This window comes from Anoplopoma fimbria, chromosome 9, assembly GCF_027596085.1.
Source record: "Anoplopoma fimbria isolate UVic2021 breed Golden Eagle Sablefish chromosome 9, Afim_UVic_2022, whole genome shotgun sequence".
In the NCBI taxonomy this organism is placed as follows: domain Eukaryota; kingdom Metazoa; phylum Chordata; class Actinopteri; order Perciformes; family Anoplopomatidae; genus Anoplopoma; species Anoplopoma fimbria.
The window spans coordinates 19,554,477-19,574,381 of record NC_072457.1 but is presented as its reverse complement, the minus strand read 5'-3'; the positions used below and the strand labels follow the sequence as shown (position 1 = coordinate 19,574,381).

At 40.2% G+C, this 19,905-nt stretch overlaps 1 protein-coding gene across 1 annotated transcript in view; it reads left to right on the top strand.

Annotated features, from left to right (window-relative positions):
* Positions 1 to 19,905, top strand: part of LOC129096402 (calcium/calmodulin-dependent protein kinase type II delta 2 chain) — a 38,655-nt gene that overhangs the window by 2,091 nt on the left and 16,659 nt on the right. The window contains exons 2-4 of the mRNA XM_054605177.1: positions 1,303 to 1,397; positions 16,706 to 16,765; positions 18,404 to 18,458. Of these exons, the coding sequence (XP_054461152.1) occupies positions 1,303 to 1,397; positions 16,706 to 16,765; positions 18,404 to 18,458 (210 nt within the window). The remainder of the gene's footprint in view (positions 1 to 1,302; positions 1,398 to 16,705; positions 16,766 to 18,403; positions 18,459 to 19,905) is intronic.

Here is a 19,905-nt window from a genome sequence, read left to right as displayed (position 1 = left end):
ACGGTGCCATGCTACCCAACTATGCAGGGGAGTCAAGGCAAATCCTTACATAACATGTTATTCTATGATTTCCTTTACCAAATCCTCTATAAATTAGAGGTAAGCTTTAGTGGCAAGCTGCTCACTCCAGATGATGTTAGATAACGTGTTTATGGTGCACATCATGCTATATGCTGAGCAGCGATTGCATAGGCTCAAAGCTTCAGTTGTTACACTGATTTAACCATGTACTATAACACAGTTGACAGCCATAAGAAGTACAGTAAGTGAAAGAACGGAGGTTCATTTGAGGTAATGAGTATCCTCATGCTTCGTCTCTCCAATGTCTGCGTCCAAGTGCGTCTTACTGTTTTGTGATATATCTGATGATTTCTGGTGAGAGCAGTTTTGTTATTTGAAAGAAAACTAGGAGTGCAGAGACAGAGGTGGAGGCCAAACAGCAGAGCGGCCTGCTTGGCCCGCATAGCCGAGCAGAGCCGAGGTGGACGTCTCCATGGCTGCTCTTGGAGACGAGGGATGCAGCACTCTGCTCTTCTTCTCCCTCAAATATAGCTGACCCAGTTTTTTGATCTTCACACATGTGCCTGGAACACCAGAAACAACGCATGGCTGAGGCAGTAGCAGGCCGGTCGGCACGTTTGTCGGTGCCCATGGTCTAGTGTAGAGATGGGAACAGTGTGTACTGTACTGGGGGGAGGGGAGGGGGTATACTACACCCCGAGCTTGTGTGTTATTCAAAGAAAAGAATTGTGACTGTAAAACTTAGATATTTAGCTTGAGCCATGTTTGTTGTTACTCACCAGCGACTTCTGAGGGCGGTTTCATGCTCCGGGTCTTCGGAACAGCCTTCCAGAGGATCTGAGAATAGCTGAATTTTCAAACAGAGGCTTAAAACCCATGTATTCAGTCAGGTTTTTTTTGTGTTGTTATATGATTTTATGGATTTTATTATTATTGCTTGTTATTAAGTCAGATTTTATACAGTGTATTTATGCTATGAATTTAGTACACATTTTATTCCTTGTTATATTCTAATATTACTGTTTTACCATTATCAATTAAGTCAGTGTTTTATTTTTTGGTAGTTTTTTGTTATATTCCTTTTCTTAAATTAAAGAAGTTAAGTCATATTATTTACGTTTTGTCAGTCATTTGTAGAGTGCTCTGAACGTCATTCAATTTGTTTGATAGGTGCTATATGAATAATATTGATTGATTTCATAAAGCAAAACGATCAGTTAAATCAGTTGTTTTTAAGTATTTGAAAGTATTAAGTACTTCTGCGTGTGTGTTCCTTGTCAGGGGCGCCTTCTCTGTGGTCCGGAGGTGTGTGAAGATCTCATCTGGACAGGAATATGCTGCCAAAATCATCAACACCAAGAAGCTCTCCGCCAGAGGTAGGAGAACACAAACAGAAACACGCAACGTGCACGTACGCAAACACACGCCATCCGTGAGCAGAAAAAAAAAAGCACGCCCCAAAGTGTCCCTGACATACGCGTGGGTGAGCTGTGACCGCGGATTGGCCCCGGAAATGAGCTTTGAGGGAACAAGTTAGTGAGTGGGAAAGTCAGAGAGTGAGAGCCAGAGCGGCCCTCAGGGGCAGATACTCCTCTGGATCTTGGGTTTGCGCAAGTTTTCAATGTGCTCAAAACAAAACAGCAAAAATACCAAATAAAAGTCATTGCACTTTTTTTGCGCCGCGTGCTGCACGTTCTCCTTCATTTTTTGGTGTTATTCATATACATGTCCTTTTTGGTTCTATGTAAATGTTTGTCACACACGACCTTGTGTGCGTGCGTGTGCATGTGCTCCGTATTGATTGGGGGGGGCCTCTGGCTTGTCTTGTCGTCCCAGGGGCAGCTCTCTTTGCGAAGCCGACCCAGTTCTTTCACATCCGTCACTGTAATTGTAGCCGCTGGCCTGGTTGCTGCGGGCTGGGGACACACACGCACACGCATGCACACACGCACGCACACACGCTCACATATTCTCACGCACGCGACCCAGGACCCGCCAACAGCGCGTTCGTGATCACTAACCAATGGAGCGTTGTGCTCTTGCTGTGGCCCCCTTCCCCTCAGCCAATGGTATGTTCTGTCACAGCTTGCTTGCACCGCGATGACCAATGAACGGCTGTCATACCACACAAGCAGTCGGGCTTCCGTAGATGTGAGACGAGCTGTCCAAATTCATTACTTAGAATTTACTGGAAGCGACCTTGAATTTTTTGCTGTGCACTAGTTATACCACTGCCCATAGTTTTACTGTGAAAATGCAAATATGTATATCTCATAGTGTTGTAGTATTTGAGTATTAACAAAAAAATCCCTCCCCCTCTTTGCAGTATTTTACCTTTTATTCCTTCCCAGCAGCTCCCTGCTCTGCTCTTTGGCATTTACTCCTCTCTCCTGTTTAGCGTTTTCTTTTTCTCCCTTTTTTATATCAGCTTTCTCTTTTTGATTTACAAGACGCTGTCATACTCTTCACCAGGTTCCTCCACCCGCCCCCTCCTTCCTGCACATTTTCCCCCCTCCGCTACCTCACCACCTCCCCTCCATCTCTTCGTTGCTTATCTCTCTCTTCCCTTGCTCCCTTCATGCCGCTCCTACCTCTTTCTTTCTTTCTTTCTTTCTTTCTTTCTTTCTTTCTTTCTTTCTTTCTTTCTTTCTTTCTTTCTGTCGCTCTTCCCTCACTGATGCTGTCTCTCCTCCTCTGCCCATGTTGACCCCTCCCGCTCGCTGAGCGCAGTGTTGGTAATAGACACCTTGGCAAACGGATCAGTGTCTCACAGTGTCTCACCGGGACAGATTTTCCCAAAATACTGCAAAGGGTTATCTCACCTCCTCTGCATGAGGATCTGCGGGTGTGCACAACATACACTCTCTTTTTCACACTTTCTCTTCTGTGTGTATGTGTGTGTTTGTGTGTGTAGAGGTTTACGTACCGAGCATGCTGGCGTGTCAGATATGGTCTTACCCTCTTTCTGCGATAAGCCTTAGAATTGCAACTCTGATTCCCTTCTCTCTGGCAGGATCATGACCTCCCCCAACCCCACTCCACCGCTGTGCGTTTACCCATGCAAGAGCTTGTGCACGTGTGTATATAAAATTGAAAAGGGTTTAGGGCAGATCAACAAACTGTGTGTGTGTGTGTGTTTGGTGTTCCTGGTGATGAGTACGCACATGTGCGGCGGGCCTATAGGACCAGTCACAGTCCTGCAATCTGCAATCCTGATTATGCAGCGTTTCATTAAGAGCAGCAGATGAGCCAGTGAATGAGAGGAGGCAGTGGAGAGAGAGAGAGAGAGGGAGGGACAAGAAAAGGATAGGAAGCAGAAGTAAGGGGGGGAGAAGGATAATCAGAGAAAGAAAGAGAAAACGGAAAGTCAACATTTAAGTGTGTGTGCATGTGTGTGTGTGTGTTGGTGCACGCCGTATCCCTCACAGCAGTTGAATATTTGCCCTCTCCTTCATGCCTGGGTCAGTGTCCTGTCACTATGACTCTGTCTGCTATCTTTTGTCACTTTGCATTTGCTTGTGATGTGCAGCTGTATGTGTGTGTGTTGTGTGTGTGTGTGTGTGTGTGTGTGTGTGTGTGTGTGTGTGTGTGTGTGTTGTGTGTGTGCACGTGGGCTTGCAGCTGTGTGTGTTTGTGTCTCTAATCCCTCATCAGTTTGTGTGTGTGTGTGTGTGTGTGTGTGTGTGTGTGTGTGTGTGTGTGTGTGTGTGTGTGTGTGTGTGTGTGTGTGTGTGTGCGCGCACGATTGTTCTTGTTTGTGTATCTGCCCACTGGTTTCATTTCCCTCTGTGTGACCCAGTCAGCTTGTCTTAACAGTTGGGTAGATTTGAATCCATTCCAATAAAGATACTTTTTTTTTAAGGATAAAAATATCAACTTGTCTCGCTGTGTAAATATTGCATTGCAGTGTGGTATTTTAAGAAGTAGATTGGGTGAAGAAATAGAGTTACATTTACGAGGATGGAAAACTCAAAATATTTAGTAATCTGTGTTTCATTTCCCTCTGTGTGACCCAGTCAGCTTGTCTTAACAGTTGGGTAGATTTGAATCCATTCCAATAAAGATACTTTTTTTTTTAAGGATAAAAATATCAACTTGTCTCGCTGTGTAAATATTGCATTGCAGTGTGGTATTTTAAGAAGTAGATTGGGTGAAGAAATAGAGTTACATTTACGAGGATGGAAAACTCAAAATATTTAGTAATCTGTGTTTTAAAACAGCGTTGATGATGCTTTTCATTAAAAAAAAAGAAAATCTAATAATTTCTCTTAAATTTGTTAGAAGTGTACCATGTTAAAAAAAGTCCCATTGTTCCGATCCTCGATCCGTAACTGACCCTCCTTCTGTGGTGAAAGGGGGTGTGCTGTTGGTATTTTCTTTCATGTGGAAATGTCATGGAAACAGAGATGATAGCTGTTGCTGCGGTGTAAGACAGTCTGCCTCAGTGGTGTGTGTATATATATAAAATATATATATATATATATATAAATAATATGCATGTTTTCAATTTGCATATCGAGAGTTTTCCCTCATTACACAAGATAAAGATTTGCCTTCCCTTCCTCCCTTTCCTATAGGGCTTTGTTCCTGGGTTCCTCTGGTGTCATTGTGACTCCGTTTTGCCTCACTTTGAAGTGAGGGGAGGGAGGAGAGGGAGAGGATGTGATTGTTGGAGAGAGAGAGAGAGAGAGAGAGAGAGAAAGATAAGGGGAGAGACAGAGAGATAGGATGGGAGGAAAGGAAGGGGTGATCAGTGGGGAGAAGGGGGGGGACCACATGACTCACTGGGGCTAAAAATAAATGTTGGTCATTCTCTCACTCTCAGTGTCTCTATCACACACACCCGCAAACACACACACACACACACACACACACACACACACACACACACACACACACACACACACACACACACACACACACACACACACACACACACACAGTATTGAAAATATTCCATCTTTTTAGAGGAGCTTTCCGTTTCAGTCGATGCTCACCTGTGTAGTGAACCAGAAAACCAAAGGCTCAGCCTGAAACTGTAGCATGGGTGCTTTTGGATGTGTCAGAGATTTTAAATGTTTTAGTGTCAAGAACTAAGGGATGGACAATTTGTGGAAATCTGTCTTTACGATTGTTGGACCGTTAATGCAAGAGTTAAAGCTCTAATGACAGGAGAGTTAAACCTGCAATGATGAGCTCACATTAAGTAAAATGTTACAGATTTTAGCCACATCTCATTGTCTTTGTCAGCAGATGGAATTAATTGTCAAATACTTGAAAAGTATTATACTTTATACCTTAACTCAAGATTGCTACCTAGCTAGCTGTTACCTGCAGCGACTGTCTAAAAACGATGCTAGATCTCCATCCCTCTCTTGGTCGTATTGAACTTTGCTATAATCTACTCTATATTTCAAAACATCAAAACAATACAGAGGGGTGTTTCTTTCCTTGACGAGACCAACTTCGAAACAGTAGATAATAAATAATTAGCATCAAGTCGCAAAGAGCACTCAAACCAGACGACAGCCTAGTTTCCTTTGTGGCTTATTAGTTGCAGCTGTATACATTTAAGATGACAGTTTCAGCTGCCAAAATCTTCCGTCACCTCTTAAACTGTCGTTAATAATGTAAGCTCTAATCAAAATTGCAGCTCTTGCGTTTCTTAAATGTCTGGATTTTTTATTCAAAGAAAAAACGATTGGTTGCTATGCCTAGAAAGAACCTTACAGTAAGATGAGGAACAAGAGCAATAGACTCTGTAGAAAGCGAGGGCGTTCTTAATTACAGAGTACTGCATCTCCTTCTGTCTATTCCTTTCTCTCTGTCTGCCTTTGTCCTTTTCAACCTCTGTTTGATTTACCCCCCGCCCCCCTCCCAACAATTCCTCCCTCCTCTTCTTACTTCCTCACACGTTCCCTGGCAGCAAATTGCTTTAGTCTCAAGTGCTTCCAACCAAGAAACGGACGGTGAAACAGAGTGATATTATAACATATTAATAGACAGAGTCCACAGATAATAATGACATCATTATTATTTATTCCCTGCAGAACCAAATCGAGGCGGGAGTATGCACGCTTAAGGAGGCATTAAAGTGACATCCACATTAAAAGCACAGATGGAGATTGATATAGGGCTGCGGCCACAAAGTTGCAGAACCATTTCTAAAACTGTAAATATCAGATTTCGTGGTCAGTACTGCTCCACAGGTCCTGTTTAGCTTTTCTGATGCTCCGAAACCCCGGTAGATGTAGAAAATGTGAGATGTTCCTTAAAGTACTAAAAGCAATAAAGGCATGTTGGCTTGCTTGTTTGCACTGTTCCAAAGTTTGAATAAGTAACCTTGCTGTGTAACCTTTGCTGGTTGCTATGCCAGCTCTTGTTGTAACCATGGAGCTACCTATTAATGATCTGCCCTATTTTCTTTTTTATTAAGCGAAGGAACATTTACAAACATGCTTTTATTATTGCCGTTTCAATAGCAGAAATTACATGTCCACAAAGTCTCCTTTCTAATGTGATTAGGTACATTATTAAGGTACCTTTTTACTACCAGTGTTCAGTGCTACTTCTTACATGACTCATGCAGCCATTATCGTAGTAAAGCATCACTGTGCTGTAGGGCTTCATCGCTGCATTTAATTCTCCAGCTTTTTGTCTCGACATATGCGTGATTATAAATGTGAGTTTGTGTCTTTCCTCGTAAAGGATTTATCCAGACCGCCACACTCAGATTAAACCACTTTGACATATTAGTCTAATATGCGGCTGCATTATGCCGGGTAAGATAAAAGCAGACATTACCGCACGTCACGAAGCTCCCGGCAATACTCTGGGGGCTGTTTTATCTCTGACACCAGCCACCTTTTGTTTCTCCTCAGAAGAGAAAGCAAGTGAGTAATCAGTCTCATAATTCTCCCTCTCTTGGGAGCCAGCGGAGGGTGACGATGTCTCAGCATCCTGGATGGTTTCATTAGACCCTCAGGGTTCTGCAGGTCGGGGTGGGGGGAGACGTGGAACCGCATGGATGAGGACTACTTAGCTGCTGTTCACGGAGGATGTAACTTTCACCCCACTACATCTTTTCAATTAAAACTCTTAATTAAGCTGTTCCAGCATCCTGTTGTGGTGTGTGCGATGGGTCGATTTGTGTGTGTGCATTAGGTTTAGGCCTTCAACAAAGGTTTATTTTGATGATCGATTTAATTGATTGTTTGAACGGATTAATTGAATTATGCCCATCATTGTAATTTCCCCAAGGACGTTATGCTAATTTTGTTTGACCAAGAATCAAAAATTATAAAATTATTAAGTATTAAATAAAAAAACGATGTAAAACAGAGTACATTTGATTCATTGTAACGAACAAAACTCACAAGAGTCCCGTCTGTGGTTGGATTTTAAAAAGAGATCACGGTTTCAGTTAAATATTAAATGCTAATATTAATAAATCCTTTTTTCTGCTTTTGTGCGTCAAGTAACAGCATGTCGTTTCTGTGTTACGTCAGTCAGTGAACATTGCACTGTATGAACATGTTTGCAACTTCTCAGATACGTTATGTAATAAATAATTCACCCTCTTTGATAGAAAACGTAATCCGGTCAGCATTGTTACCTTTAAACATATTTAGTTTTATATGTAACATAAATAATATCATTAAATTCGTTGTTGCCATCGAAGAGAGGCCACAGTATACAGCTTAATTGACCTTTCAACCTCGAGCATATTAGCTAGTTTTGAGCAGCGTGTTTATTGTTGGCAAAAATTGTCTGTATCAACATAATACTGCAACGAGATTCTAATTTTACAGCACAAAGAAAATAATTTAATTCCTCTTCTGAGGTGCATAAAAGAGATTGGGAGCATTTAGATTGGCTCTTTAAGGCTCTCAACATGGCGACGCCTTAGCCGGCGGCTTGTAGCTAACGGTGCTAACAGCTACAACAGTACAAACTAAGGCAAACGTGCTGACAGAGCTAACAGTGGGGGAACCGCGGCAACAGCGTTATCAGCTGTAAACACCATATGAGAGCAACGCAGACCGGCAGCCTTGAGTTAACCAGCAGGGCACGCTTTAGATCTCTCAATAATACATCAATAGAAGTTTAACCTTTCCATTGTCTTTCCCTGCAGATACAAATGTCACCCTCTCTTCACATTAGGAGTAGCTAAGTGTTCCACTCTGTGTGAAGCTGCTCCGTAGCAAACAGGTCACACTGCCATTAACATCCACTTAATTAACCTACCGTTGAACAGCAAAGTCGATGGTAACACATTTACCGTAGGTATACGCGTCATGCCAGGGAAAAAAGCAATTCAAAGTCAACTTAGTAATCACAATGATATATTTGTTCATGTATTTGAACCAGTATTTATATTATGTATCAGAAAAAGAAATTACAAACGGTTGATATCAGCATGACACCAAAAAAATCATATTGTTCTTTTTGTGTGTGTGAGTGAAAATACCATGTGGATCTGATTGATACAAGAGGCCATAAATCAGATGACCAATCAGAGTGAAGATGTTTAAAGTGAACACCACATGTTGGCCTGTTTGTCCGTCTCTTCCTCTTTGTGTAGTTTGACTGCCTTTCTCTGTCAGGTGTTTGTTCTGTCTCTATTTCTGTCCCTTGCTTCTTTCTCCTCTCCCACTTTCTATATCTATCTGTGTCTCTTCTCTGTCTGTCCCTAAATATGGTAGTTTTTAGACTTACGAGACTTCACACCACTAAAGGCGAAAGAAAACACACACACACACAGTACACACAGAGCCGTACACTCTGATGCAGTGCGGACGCGACACATCAGAAAACTCACTGATCTTGAAAAAACAGGCAGGGAAATAGAGGTGAGAAGTTTGATGGGTTCTGGTTTCGAAATGATGGAGGATTTGCAGAGAAGGGACTTTTTGTCAGCAACAAGACTCCTGAATGTACAATACTTCTGCAATCTGCAATAATACTCAAATGCAAGACTTGACGCACAGCGGCTGTGTTTTTCCATTATGTTAACATTATGGTAACCTTGATTCCTTTCCTCGCTTCAGAAAGACGCAAGGAGAGAGGAGTCGAGGCAACAGGCATTTTACAAAATAAGACGTCCTCGCCGCAGAGCCGTCATTTTAGAGAGATGACAATTAAATATGACGTTTGTCACAGCTGCATCGCCTGTCCATTGTTTTGTTAAACCCCTTCATTTTATGATCTCTGTCTGATGAGCATAACAGTGTTCATAACTTATTTATAGCTTTTATTCACAACGAGGCATTATGTGACATATTCAGAAAGTGTGTGTGTGTATATATATATACATATATATATGTATATATATACACACACATTTATATATATATATATATATATATATATATATATATATATATATATATATGGAAGGATGGAAGGATGATTCTAGTAAAAGCAAAAAATAATAATAATAATGAATAAAGTGACTATTCAGGTGAATCACACATTACAAATATATCAAAATCCTCAATAGCTTCCGATAGTTATTTTGCAATAAGGACCACTTCCCTTTTCCTACAGCAAATTTCCCTCTCCATATTCTTCCATCTCAGTAAGTGTTACAACATATTGTATCACCTTTAAACACATATAAAGATGTTTCTTAAGGTTCTTAAAAGTTTATTTTGTATAGCCCAGAATCACAAATTACGAATTTGCCTCAGAGGGCTTTACAATCTGTACACATGAGACATCCTCTGTCCTTCCCTCACATCGGCACAGGAAAAACTCCCCTAAAAAACGCTTTAACAGGGAGAAAAAAGGAAGAAACCTCTGGGAGAACGACAGAGGAGGGATCCTTCTCCCAGGATGGACAGAATGCAATAGATGTCATGTGTACAGAATGAACAGCATAACAGAGATACAACACATTCAATGTATATGACATAAATTATTCATAAAATAAGACTACTTATAATAACAGCAGCAATTATTATAGTAGAATTATAATTATGAAAATAGGGATAGTAATGTGATTAATAATAATAATGGAAGTAGCAGTGGGTGTCAGTCGGGTCACAGCAGGAGGCTACGGTCCAGGTACCACAACGATTCATGGAAACCTGCAGAGCGAGAAAGCAAAAAGGGCTTCAGGGTGGAAGTAAAGCTAAAATGCATAATGGTACAGGTAATAGTAATAGTAATGTGACTAGTAATAATAATGGTGGTGGCAGTCGGTGTCAGCAGGGCCGTAGCAGGATGCACGACCACGGTCCAGGTACAGCCACGATTTATAGAAGCCTGCGAAGCGAGAAAGCACAAAGACTCCAGGGTAGAAGCAAAGTCAATAAGCGTAATAGTACAGGCAATAATAATAGTAATGTGACTAATAATGATATTTATCATCCATTGTCTGATTATCATACACAGTATGTCTCTCTTGATGAAACCAGACGACATCACTACGTCCGTCTTTTTCTGATTAATGGTTTATGACCACCGGAAATTACAGCATATTACGCCATATGCTGCGTTCAGTTTAAACAGGACTTTAAACAGTTATTGGAAAAGTCACTGTTGCAATAGCAACTTTGCATCACTCAAAAAAGAGAACCAGTGAAAATTAATCTGGTACATTTGTTAAAGACTTACCAAAGACATGCAGTTCAGCTTAATCTTTACTGACAGTTGACTTTTGACAATAACATTTCTACAAGCCATAAACATTTGCCATGAGAAGTCACATAAAAAGACTGTCTCAAAAGAGGTTCAAGTAACTGTAGTACAAGGTTAATGTCGGTAGACTCTAAGGTAATTCTCTAGTAATAACTGTTGCTCAGACAAAAGAGACATAAAAGAAGCTCCACTGCTGCTGCTGTCAACTAACCAACATGGGCCTAAATGACAACTGGGCCATCCTAAATATGGTTAGAAGTGTGGAACCCTAATCTGGGCAGGGCGGAGGCCACATACTTGCAATGCTGGAATAGATTGTTTTAGACAAGATGGTTTATGACACGACAAATGTGACAGGTCCTACAGACAGCGAAGCAGCTGACTGACATACAGCGACCCTGCACCCCCGCCTCAAATGAGAGCTGTTTGTTCATGCAGAGATTGTCATTTTAAATGTGCCGAATCCATAATATGTCAACATATAGTCACCAAAGAAGCTTTTGAGACAGTTTTGTGATTACCGTAAACAAGCAAAGACCATCATTAAAACTGTTCTTCACGTCTCTTGTGGCTGCTGCACCGCATTGTACAGTGCTTCTTAAAGATAGATTTCACAGCAGATCTGTTCGAATGTTTTATGGCAGAAACAGATATTGGGATATGATATTTGGGCATTAAAGCAGATTAACAATAAAATAAAAAAAAACTTCTAACTAACTTTATCAAAAAAGTGAAAGAAAAAACTAAGACGGAAGGAAAATAGAGAATATCGACTTGAAAAATGGAACTGCTATTTGTAGCTTTCCCTAGCAAGGGTCGCTACGAAATATTTATTTATGAAAAGTTATTCACTGCTAGACAAAGAAGCATACAGACAGAAAGCCGGAATGGGAACAGCTGACTGGGGTGGCTTCACATTTGTCTGCACCATTACAACGGCTTCACTTTATGCAGAAATGCTGCTGTCAGTTATAACTATGTAAGCAAAAGACCTCTCAACAGTGTCTGTGGCAGCAGGGCTCAAGCTTGCACACACACATACACTCACACACACACACACGCAGGTACATTAAAGTAACATTTTTGTCAGCCAGTCAGAACTCATTGTTGTCAGTCTGAGACTTTTTTCCGAGAGTGAGGCGAATCTCAAGAATCTACTGTAAGCGGCAGTCGCTTCAGGCGCAGGTGTAAAATGTGATTTTCTAGTCCATTCAAAAATAAAAACGCTCTGTCAGGCGAACATACTGACAGTTAAAACCCCCTTTCTCACACATGTGGGCATTTTTTTGGGCTCCAATCCAGTTGACTTGTGTATGTTTGAATCAGGGAGACCTTGAAAACTCGACATAGAAAGAACCAGGCAGCACTCCTTCTATCTATGAAGCAATAGCACTAAAACCTGAGCAGACCTCAACCAAAGTATGCATTAAAACTAGGGCTGAACCATTTTTTAAATAGTAATTGTGATCATTTTGACTCATATTGCAATAACGTTATGATCCGTGATATCAGAAGAAGAGTTCATTTTGACATCATTATTCTCATTGTCATTGAAAAACATATTAAATATGATTTTTGCACTAAACAATGATATATTGTTTAGTAGACCAAGGTGTCTCTGCAGCACCACAATATTTAATTCAAAAATATTTTCATGCACATTTTGCCTGGAACAAATACTGTGCATCCACACCATAGGTGTGTTTTTACCGTATTACAATCACAGCAGAAACCCAGACGTATCACATTTTCCAAGTTTTGCAGAGCTTTTTTAGCAGCAACAATCGTATCATCTTTGCTGTCAAATGCATCTTGCATCTTGCAGAGGGCTGAAATAAAAAGTAGCTATTTTAATGTCATGCATGAGCAACTGTGTTAACAAATGCACTTAATTCGGACAAACATTTAGTATGGATTTTGGTATTAATTATAGTGCACTGTGTGCTCTTGTAAGCCTCTTTTAACTGTTGCACTTCATCTGTAAAGTTCCCTTTTCTACTTTCTATGCTAATGCATATCCACAGTGTGCGCTGAATGGATTAATGTTCCAGAGGAGATGTGTTCAAATTGACATGTGTTTTATAAAGTGCGTCCGCTCCTACAGAATAAGTTACATGTGCCTTCATTGTCTGTAGTTCGACAGTTGTGTGTGAACTCTCGATGTCGGCCATTTGCATGCAAGGGTGGTTCCACTGCAGAGGAGAGGAGAGGCCCCGATGCTCTGATTGGTGCAGGAGTTGCTAGACAACAGATGTCCAGCCGGCTGAGAGGTGGACTACCTGTGGAGGAGGGAGAGAGCGGAGAGAGAGAGTGTGAAAGAAAAGTGGAGGTGGGAAATGATGGAGAGAGCAGGCTGTTACATGACAGACATGTACAGGGTTCAGTGAGTTAGAGCGCAGTGATAATAAGAACCATCGAGTGCCTTTGTATGAACCTTAAAGGCAGCGTTTGCATGATGTTTTTATTGCTTAAAGGAATTCATTTTGTCAAGACAATAAAAATGATTACTACCATTTTATATAATCACAAACATTCTGCTACAGATGAAAGCAGCATATCAAAGCATCGACACATTAAGTTCTTTTTATTGTTTTGTTAAACTTGTTAAACAGTTTGTTTTCAAACTGTTCAGTGACTGATAGATGGTATTAAAGGGATTTAGTAAATGGTTGATGATGTTCGTAATATATATGCCACTATTGTCTTATCTTTAAGCACAGTTCTGGAGGACTTTCATATTCTTTCATCCCTTTCAAATAATCCGCCCAAGAACACAACATTGAAAAACTAAAAATAAACTTTTGGTGTGTGGTGAGTGATGCATCTGTGTGGGATGCCAGATATATTTTACAGTACGTAGGACAACGGCTGGGGGCTAAACATGTGGACCGGGCTATCTTTAGCAGAGTACTGTATGCTTTCTAGAAAAGATTTGTGGAATTATGAAGTGGAGCTTTTCATGTAAGCCAGTGAGGAATATTAAGTATATTATTATCTATACAAACATTGCATAAATTATAGTATGCATATGGGAAAAAGAAAGAATAACATGTACTTTAACAATGCAATGCAATTTGACACAGATAGACTTAAGCAACTGATTAATGAACAACCAAGAACCTAAACCTTTAAGTGAAATAAAAAATAAATATTAAGAAAAATGGCGTTAATAAATATTGTGTGTCATTCAGTGACACGTTGAGACTGAGAGGCTAAGATGGAGAGATTGGTGACCTTGCTGATAGGCTTTTATGATGCATCAGATTTCACGTTTTGAAATATATGTTTATTGTATGTGGTCCCTGTTAAATGTGTAAACAAAAAACAAACTAGGTTCCTGCTAACCATGAATTCATGGCTGCGTTGCCCTTGTTTGTCGTTGCTCTGCCTGTCAGGATGCCCGTCTGCCTCTCTGATATGCCGCTCGTCTGGTATGCTGGCACTTTGCTTCAGACACAATCGAAATTGGCGTGTTCTCACAGCCAACATGGCGGGCTAGCCACCAGGCAAAAGAGCAGCGGAGGGGTCCGTTTGTTGCAGTCCTCCTTTCAGACGTTTTCACGCGGTCTTCTTCACCACCCTTGAAGGTGGTTTACACTACTGTGTGCTTCATTGAGCTCCATGTTGTGCCTTGGTGTGCACGTTTCTAGTTTATCTGCTGTTTATTTACACCTTTCAATTCAGTTTATTTTGTATAGCCCAAAATCACAAATTACAAATTTGCCTCAGAGGGCTTTTCAATCTGTACACATGCGACATCCTCTGTCCCGGAACCTTCACATCGGCACAGGAAAAACTCACCTAAAAAAAACCTTTGTCACCTCTTATAGCATTGCAGCTTAAGCTCTACCAACATTAAATCCCCTTGAGGCAAATATGTGATATTGGGCTTTGTGATATGTTTTAGTAGATCATGAAACTGACTGGCCCACAGCTAGCATTTCGTCCATGGTATATGGAGTGATCATCTACTTTTCAGTTTTTCTTTTGTGCTTGTAACTAACTGTACCAGGGCAGGTTTTAAATCAACTTCTTCCTGTTGTATTTTTAGCTTTATCTGTAGTACAGCCACCCATCATCCTGCATTTGTTTTGCATTTCACTGTTGGGATTTTATTCTGGCTTCCTCTCTTTCACTGCAACTGATAAAATCCACCCTCTGGTGTGGGTGAACAGTCTTTCAGACGCAGTGAACACACTGTACGGTGCTGGCACCGTACAGTGTGCTCATTATTTTTTACGCCTTACTTTTTGAGAGCACACCAAGTTTCATATTTGCTTAAAATACTGCTGCCCTAAGTTTGTCTGTGCTTCTCCTTGTCGCTTCCTATGGATGCACCACAGTGACAGAAACAAAGAGATACCTGTATCTATAATGGGAACAAGCTGCCTGGTGTTCTTTGCTGGTCTTGCCTCTGAGCTGCACTGTGTCCACCGTTTCCATAGCATCAAGAAGAGCAGAGGAAGGAGACAGGGATGCGAGTGAAAAATAGGCGTCCTATTTTATTTTGGGAAAAAAAGAAGTTGAACCTGCTGCTCTTCTTTCTCTCCTTCATTTTCTCTCTATCTCTCTCTCGTGCACTCTTTTGTGTCCCGAGGCAACGCTGAAATGGGTCGCCTCAGCGCCGTGCTGCAACACTGCTCTAACTCAGTTGTTCCGAATCAGACTCACTGGACTTTGGGTCTTCTAATTGATAGATTCGAGAGTCACTTCTTGTCTCACTAAGTCAGATAGAATCAGTCTGATAGAGGAGAGATTCTCTCTGAGGGCTGCCATGTGAGCAGCGAGTCTGTTGTCACCTGGACGAAGGAGCATTAACTCTAAAACCTGGTGTCCTTTCTGTCTCTCCTCGAAGACGGGGCTGTGTTCAGCTAATGAACGTTTTTCTGTTAATAAGCATTGATTAAAATGAGAATATACAGCGTTTAAGTTATATGTCAACTGCTTAAGTAGGCCCACAATCCATACTACCATCCATCGTGGTGGGTTTAGGTTGAAAAAAGACATACGTTACATTGTGGCGAGTTTCAGCTCATCGTTTTGGTTTTCAGGCCTACGTATCTCCTGTTTTGGTGCTCTCTCGCCACTCTAATAGTGTCGTTTTCCCACATTCTACGCTACTGGTTCAGCACCAAACTGCAGAGAAACATAGTCAGCAACTAACTGCTGAGCATAGTGGAGCATTTAGCAGCTAAAGAGCCAGAAATTTCCTTCAGGTGTTGGTAGAGACCAAAAACAGAGCAAGAAGAGAGTGAATATTGGACTTACATTCACAAGGTGGTCAGATACACAACTCTAAACACCATGGCCATGTCAACTTTATAAGTTAAAGTTGTAAAGTTACTTAATAACTTTGTTTATAGGTTTTATGGTTTGTCTCCTGTCAATCCACTGAATGAAATACCTTAACAATTAGGCTCTTTCATCATGTGATGGATGCAAAAGTCCACTAATGCAGTGACAATATTTTCATTGAGCAACTCATTGTTCTGTTACTATACCAAGCGGGTCTCTCAGTGTATCTTATCACATCACCCAATCCGAGTCTGCTGTAAGTGAGCTGTTAAGAGCAAGGGGAATCTAATGCTCTTTACATTTAAATTTGGGGTTTGGCCTCAGGAGATGTGAAATTAAATTCCATTCGTATACTTAAGCCTGACACTGGCGGTCAATGTGAGCCCACTGTGGCTGCTCCCTCTGTTTGTTGTCCACTGTCGTTTGTGGCACATAACCAAGCACATATCAGGTCACATTATTTTTGTCAAGCATTTCAGCTCTGATAAGGAAAAGGACAGGGCCGACACAAAGCCAACACACACACGCATGCACACTTACATACTGTACATACAGAAGTGTGGATGTCAAGTACACAAACACACTCTTGACGCTGACAACGTCCTCCACTGAGTCAAAACTAACTTGCAGCCAACTTCATGTTCGATGATTCAGAAAGCCAATCATAGCAGGAGATAATGAAGGGCATTGAAAATAACCTGTCTCCGTTTCTCTCCGTGTTTGTGTCTCGCGTTTTCTCTTTCAGATCATCAAAAGCTGGAGAGAGAGGCGAGGATTTGTCGTTTACTGAAGCACACCAACATCGGTGAGCTGCGAGTCTTCCATCTTAAAACACACACACACACACGCACAAGTATACACACACTGATACAAATGAGAACACACACATGTTGTTCAGGTCTCTGGTGAATCCTACTACGGCTATTCATCTTCAAGACACAGTTATGAGGGAGACAAGTGTGTGTGTGTGTGTGTGTGTGTGTGTGTGTGTGTGTGTGTGTGTGTGTGTGTGTGTGTGTGTGTGTGTGTGTGTGTGTGTGTGTGTGTTTGTGTGAGTACAGGTATCTAATGATGATGTATCTGTGTGCTCTCCCAGCTGAATCAGCAGAAATCCCTCTCTGTAAACCCCTGACCCTTTACACTCTTTCCTCCTCATTATACCTCTGATAGAACCCGTCTCTCCTTTTTATTCTTTTCATAGCTGTCATTATTTCAGATTTCTTAAATCTGTTCTACACCACAGCTGCCATTTCAGTCAGTTTTCAAGATAACTTCTGCTCTTATAAAGTTTGAGGACAACATTTGACTCCCTAGCTTTAAAATCTTAAGGCGTTACCCTTCAGACAAAAACATAGCTTTTCATGCACTGGTCAATTTTTAGATTTAGAGCTATTCTGCTTCCATAACGTGTTTTCTAGTGGAAAGAAAACATCCAAAATAAACTTTCCAGGTGCTGATTTACTACTCTGTCTATTATTGTCTGTACATTTCTCCTAAATTGAGGCATTATCTAATGGAAATTAAAGTGTCCATTCCTATCTTTACTTTTTATGGCTTTTGACATTATTTTTCCTGATTTATGGAGTGATACAACAAAAATATCCCAAATTGCTTTGATTCTATGATTTTTAGAATTTTAAACCTGGCTTGGTCCAATGTTCTTTTAGCACATATTCAATAAGATAAAGCCCCATTTGCATTTCCTCAAACTATCAGAAAAAATGAATTACAAACAATACTTGTCTTAATCTAAGTAATCACCTTGGAAAGTTTCATGGTGGTATCTATCTATTAGTTACAACTTTTACATTGTCAATACTAAGTAGTGTGTATGTTAATACCTCGGATAAAGACAGCACATCTGCAAGGATCAAAACCACAGTACACATGTTTTTTTTCTCCTTTTAAATATCTAAATGTTTTAATGGATTCAAAGAGTTCTCACTGTATTTTAATCAAATAGTTTATCAACCTTCACCCATTTCATCATATATTTATTTCCCCCACAAATAGGATTTGATATACTAATCATTTCTATCCATGTTGAGCAGATGCTTGTTCAGGTGTCAAAACAATGATGTACAAATCATTGACCCTGAATATTTCCCTGATCTAAATGGTATGATCACAGGTTTGTTAGTGGGGTTTGGTTTCATAAAGCCAACTTATATAGCCTCGCGTAAAGCTGAGGCTTTGTTATCTGTAAACAACTCTGTACTACTTGATTTAGCCTTCGTGCTTCACACGGCTCCTTTGTATATTACTACTGTATTTGTGATGACAACCTGACTCTGCGGCACAGCAGCACAAAGGAAAGTGTAACTAATGAGTAAAAGCAGTATTTGTATTAAGATATTGACTGCTTTCTATTTCATTTGGCATTTTCTTCTGTTTTTTACCTTTTCTGTCTTGTTTTTGTGTTTCTGTCAAATCTCCTCGACAGTACGACTCCATGACAGCATATCAGAAGAGGGTTTCCACTATCTGGTGTTTGATCTGTGAGTAACAGACTCTCTGTCTCTCTCTCACACACACACACAGACACACACTCCCTCAATTGTAATTGCCGTAGCAATTACACGTGTTTTGACTTGTTTTACTTTCCCTTCTAACTCGTCTAAGTTTTGTATGTAAAGTCCTTCCTAAATACTACATAATTCAAGATTTACTAAACCTGGTTGCACCATAAGACTTAAGGGATGTCTAATGAAAACTTTGATCAAAAATCCGTATTATGCACTACATACTGTTGTGCATAATACAACTATATATATATCTATATGTATATCAAACTGTTGTTTAATATACTTTTGTGTGTAATAAACAGTAGTTTATTACACACAATGATTTGTGAGAATCATTAAATCTGCACAAATTTTAATAATATATTACGCCTAGCATAATCTGATACGTATACTTACATTGAAGCATTATTTTTAGATTGACATTACAGAACTGTGTATCATTCTCTGTTATGAACATTATTGTCACTACCATATTGCATTGTGGGATATTTATGCATGCACAGTGTCCAGTGTATTGGTTTCTTCCTAAGGCCTACTTAAAAAATGTCCATTTTAGCGTACTAAATAGCATAGTAGTATGGATTTTCGGACGCAACTTTTACAAGATTTTATCTTAATCTGTTGCTAGGAAACATCTGCATGTCTGGCCAATAAAAGCAACCAACTATGTTGTGGACAGGAAGTCACTGCGGCAGCACAATCTGTAATTTACCTACCAAATTCAACTGTTTTAGGGGGCCAAGTGATTTGTTAAACTTACCCTTTTCAAATATTTGTATTACTTTGTTTTGTTCATATTTACATACATTAAATATATACAGTTGGAGTGGGTGGGAAATAACGCTTTGTAATTTAAGTACTGTATTGTGTTATTTTGATGAAGTGTTGTTTTAAATCTTCCAGGCTTAATTCAATTCAATTCAGTTTATTTTGTATAGCCCATAATCACAAATTACAAATTTGCCTCAGAGGGCTTTACAATCTGTACACATGCGACATCCTCTGTCCCTGAACCCTCACATTCACAGGAAAAACTCCCCTAAAAAACCCCTTTAACAGGGAGAAAAAAGGAAGAAACCTCTGGGAGAACGACAGAGGAGGGATCCTTCTCCCAGGATGGACAGAATGCAATAGATGTCATGTGTACAGAATGAACAGCATAACAGAGATACAACACATTCAATGTATATGACATAAATTATTCATATAATAAGACTACTTATAATAACAGCAGCAATTATTATAGTAGAATTATAATTATGAAAATAGGGATAGTGATTAATAATAATAATCGAAGTAGCTTACATCATGATTCAACAGTATTTTGATTAAGGGTCCATAGAGATGTGTGAATTATATTTCATATTAGCCAACATAACCTCTTTCACTCTCCAGCTAGATAACGTTCTGTCACTTAGCT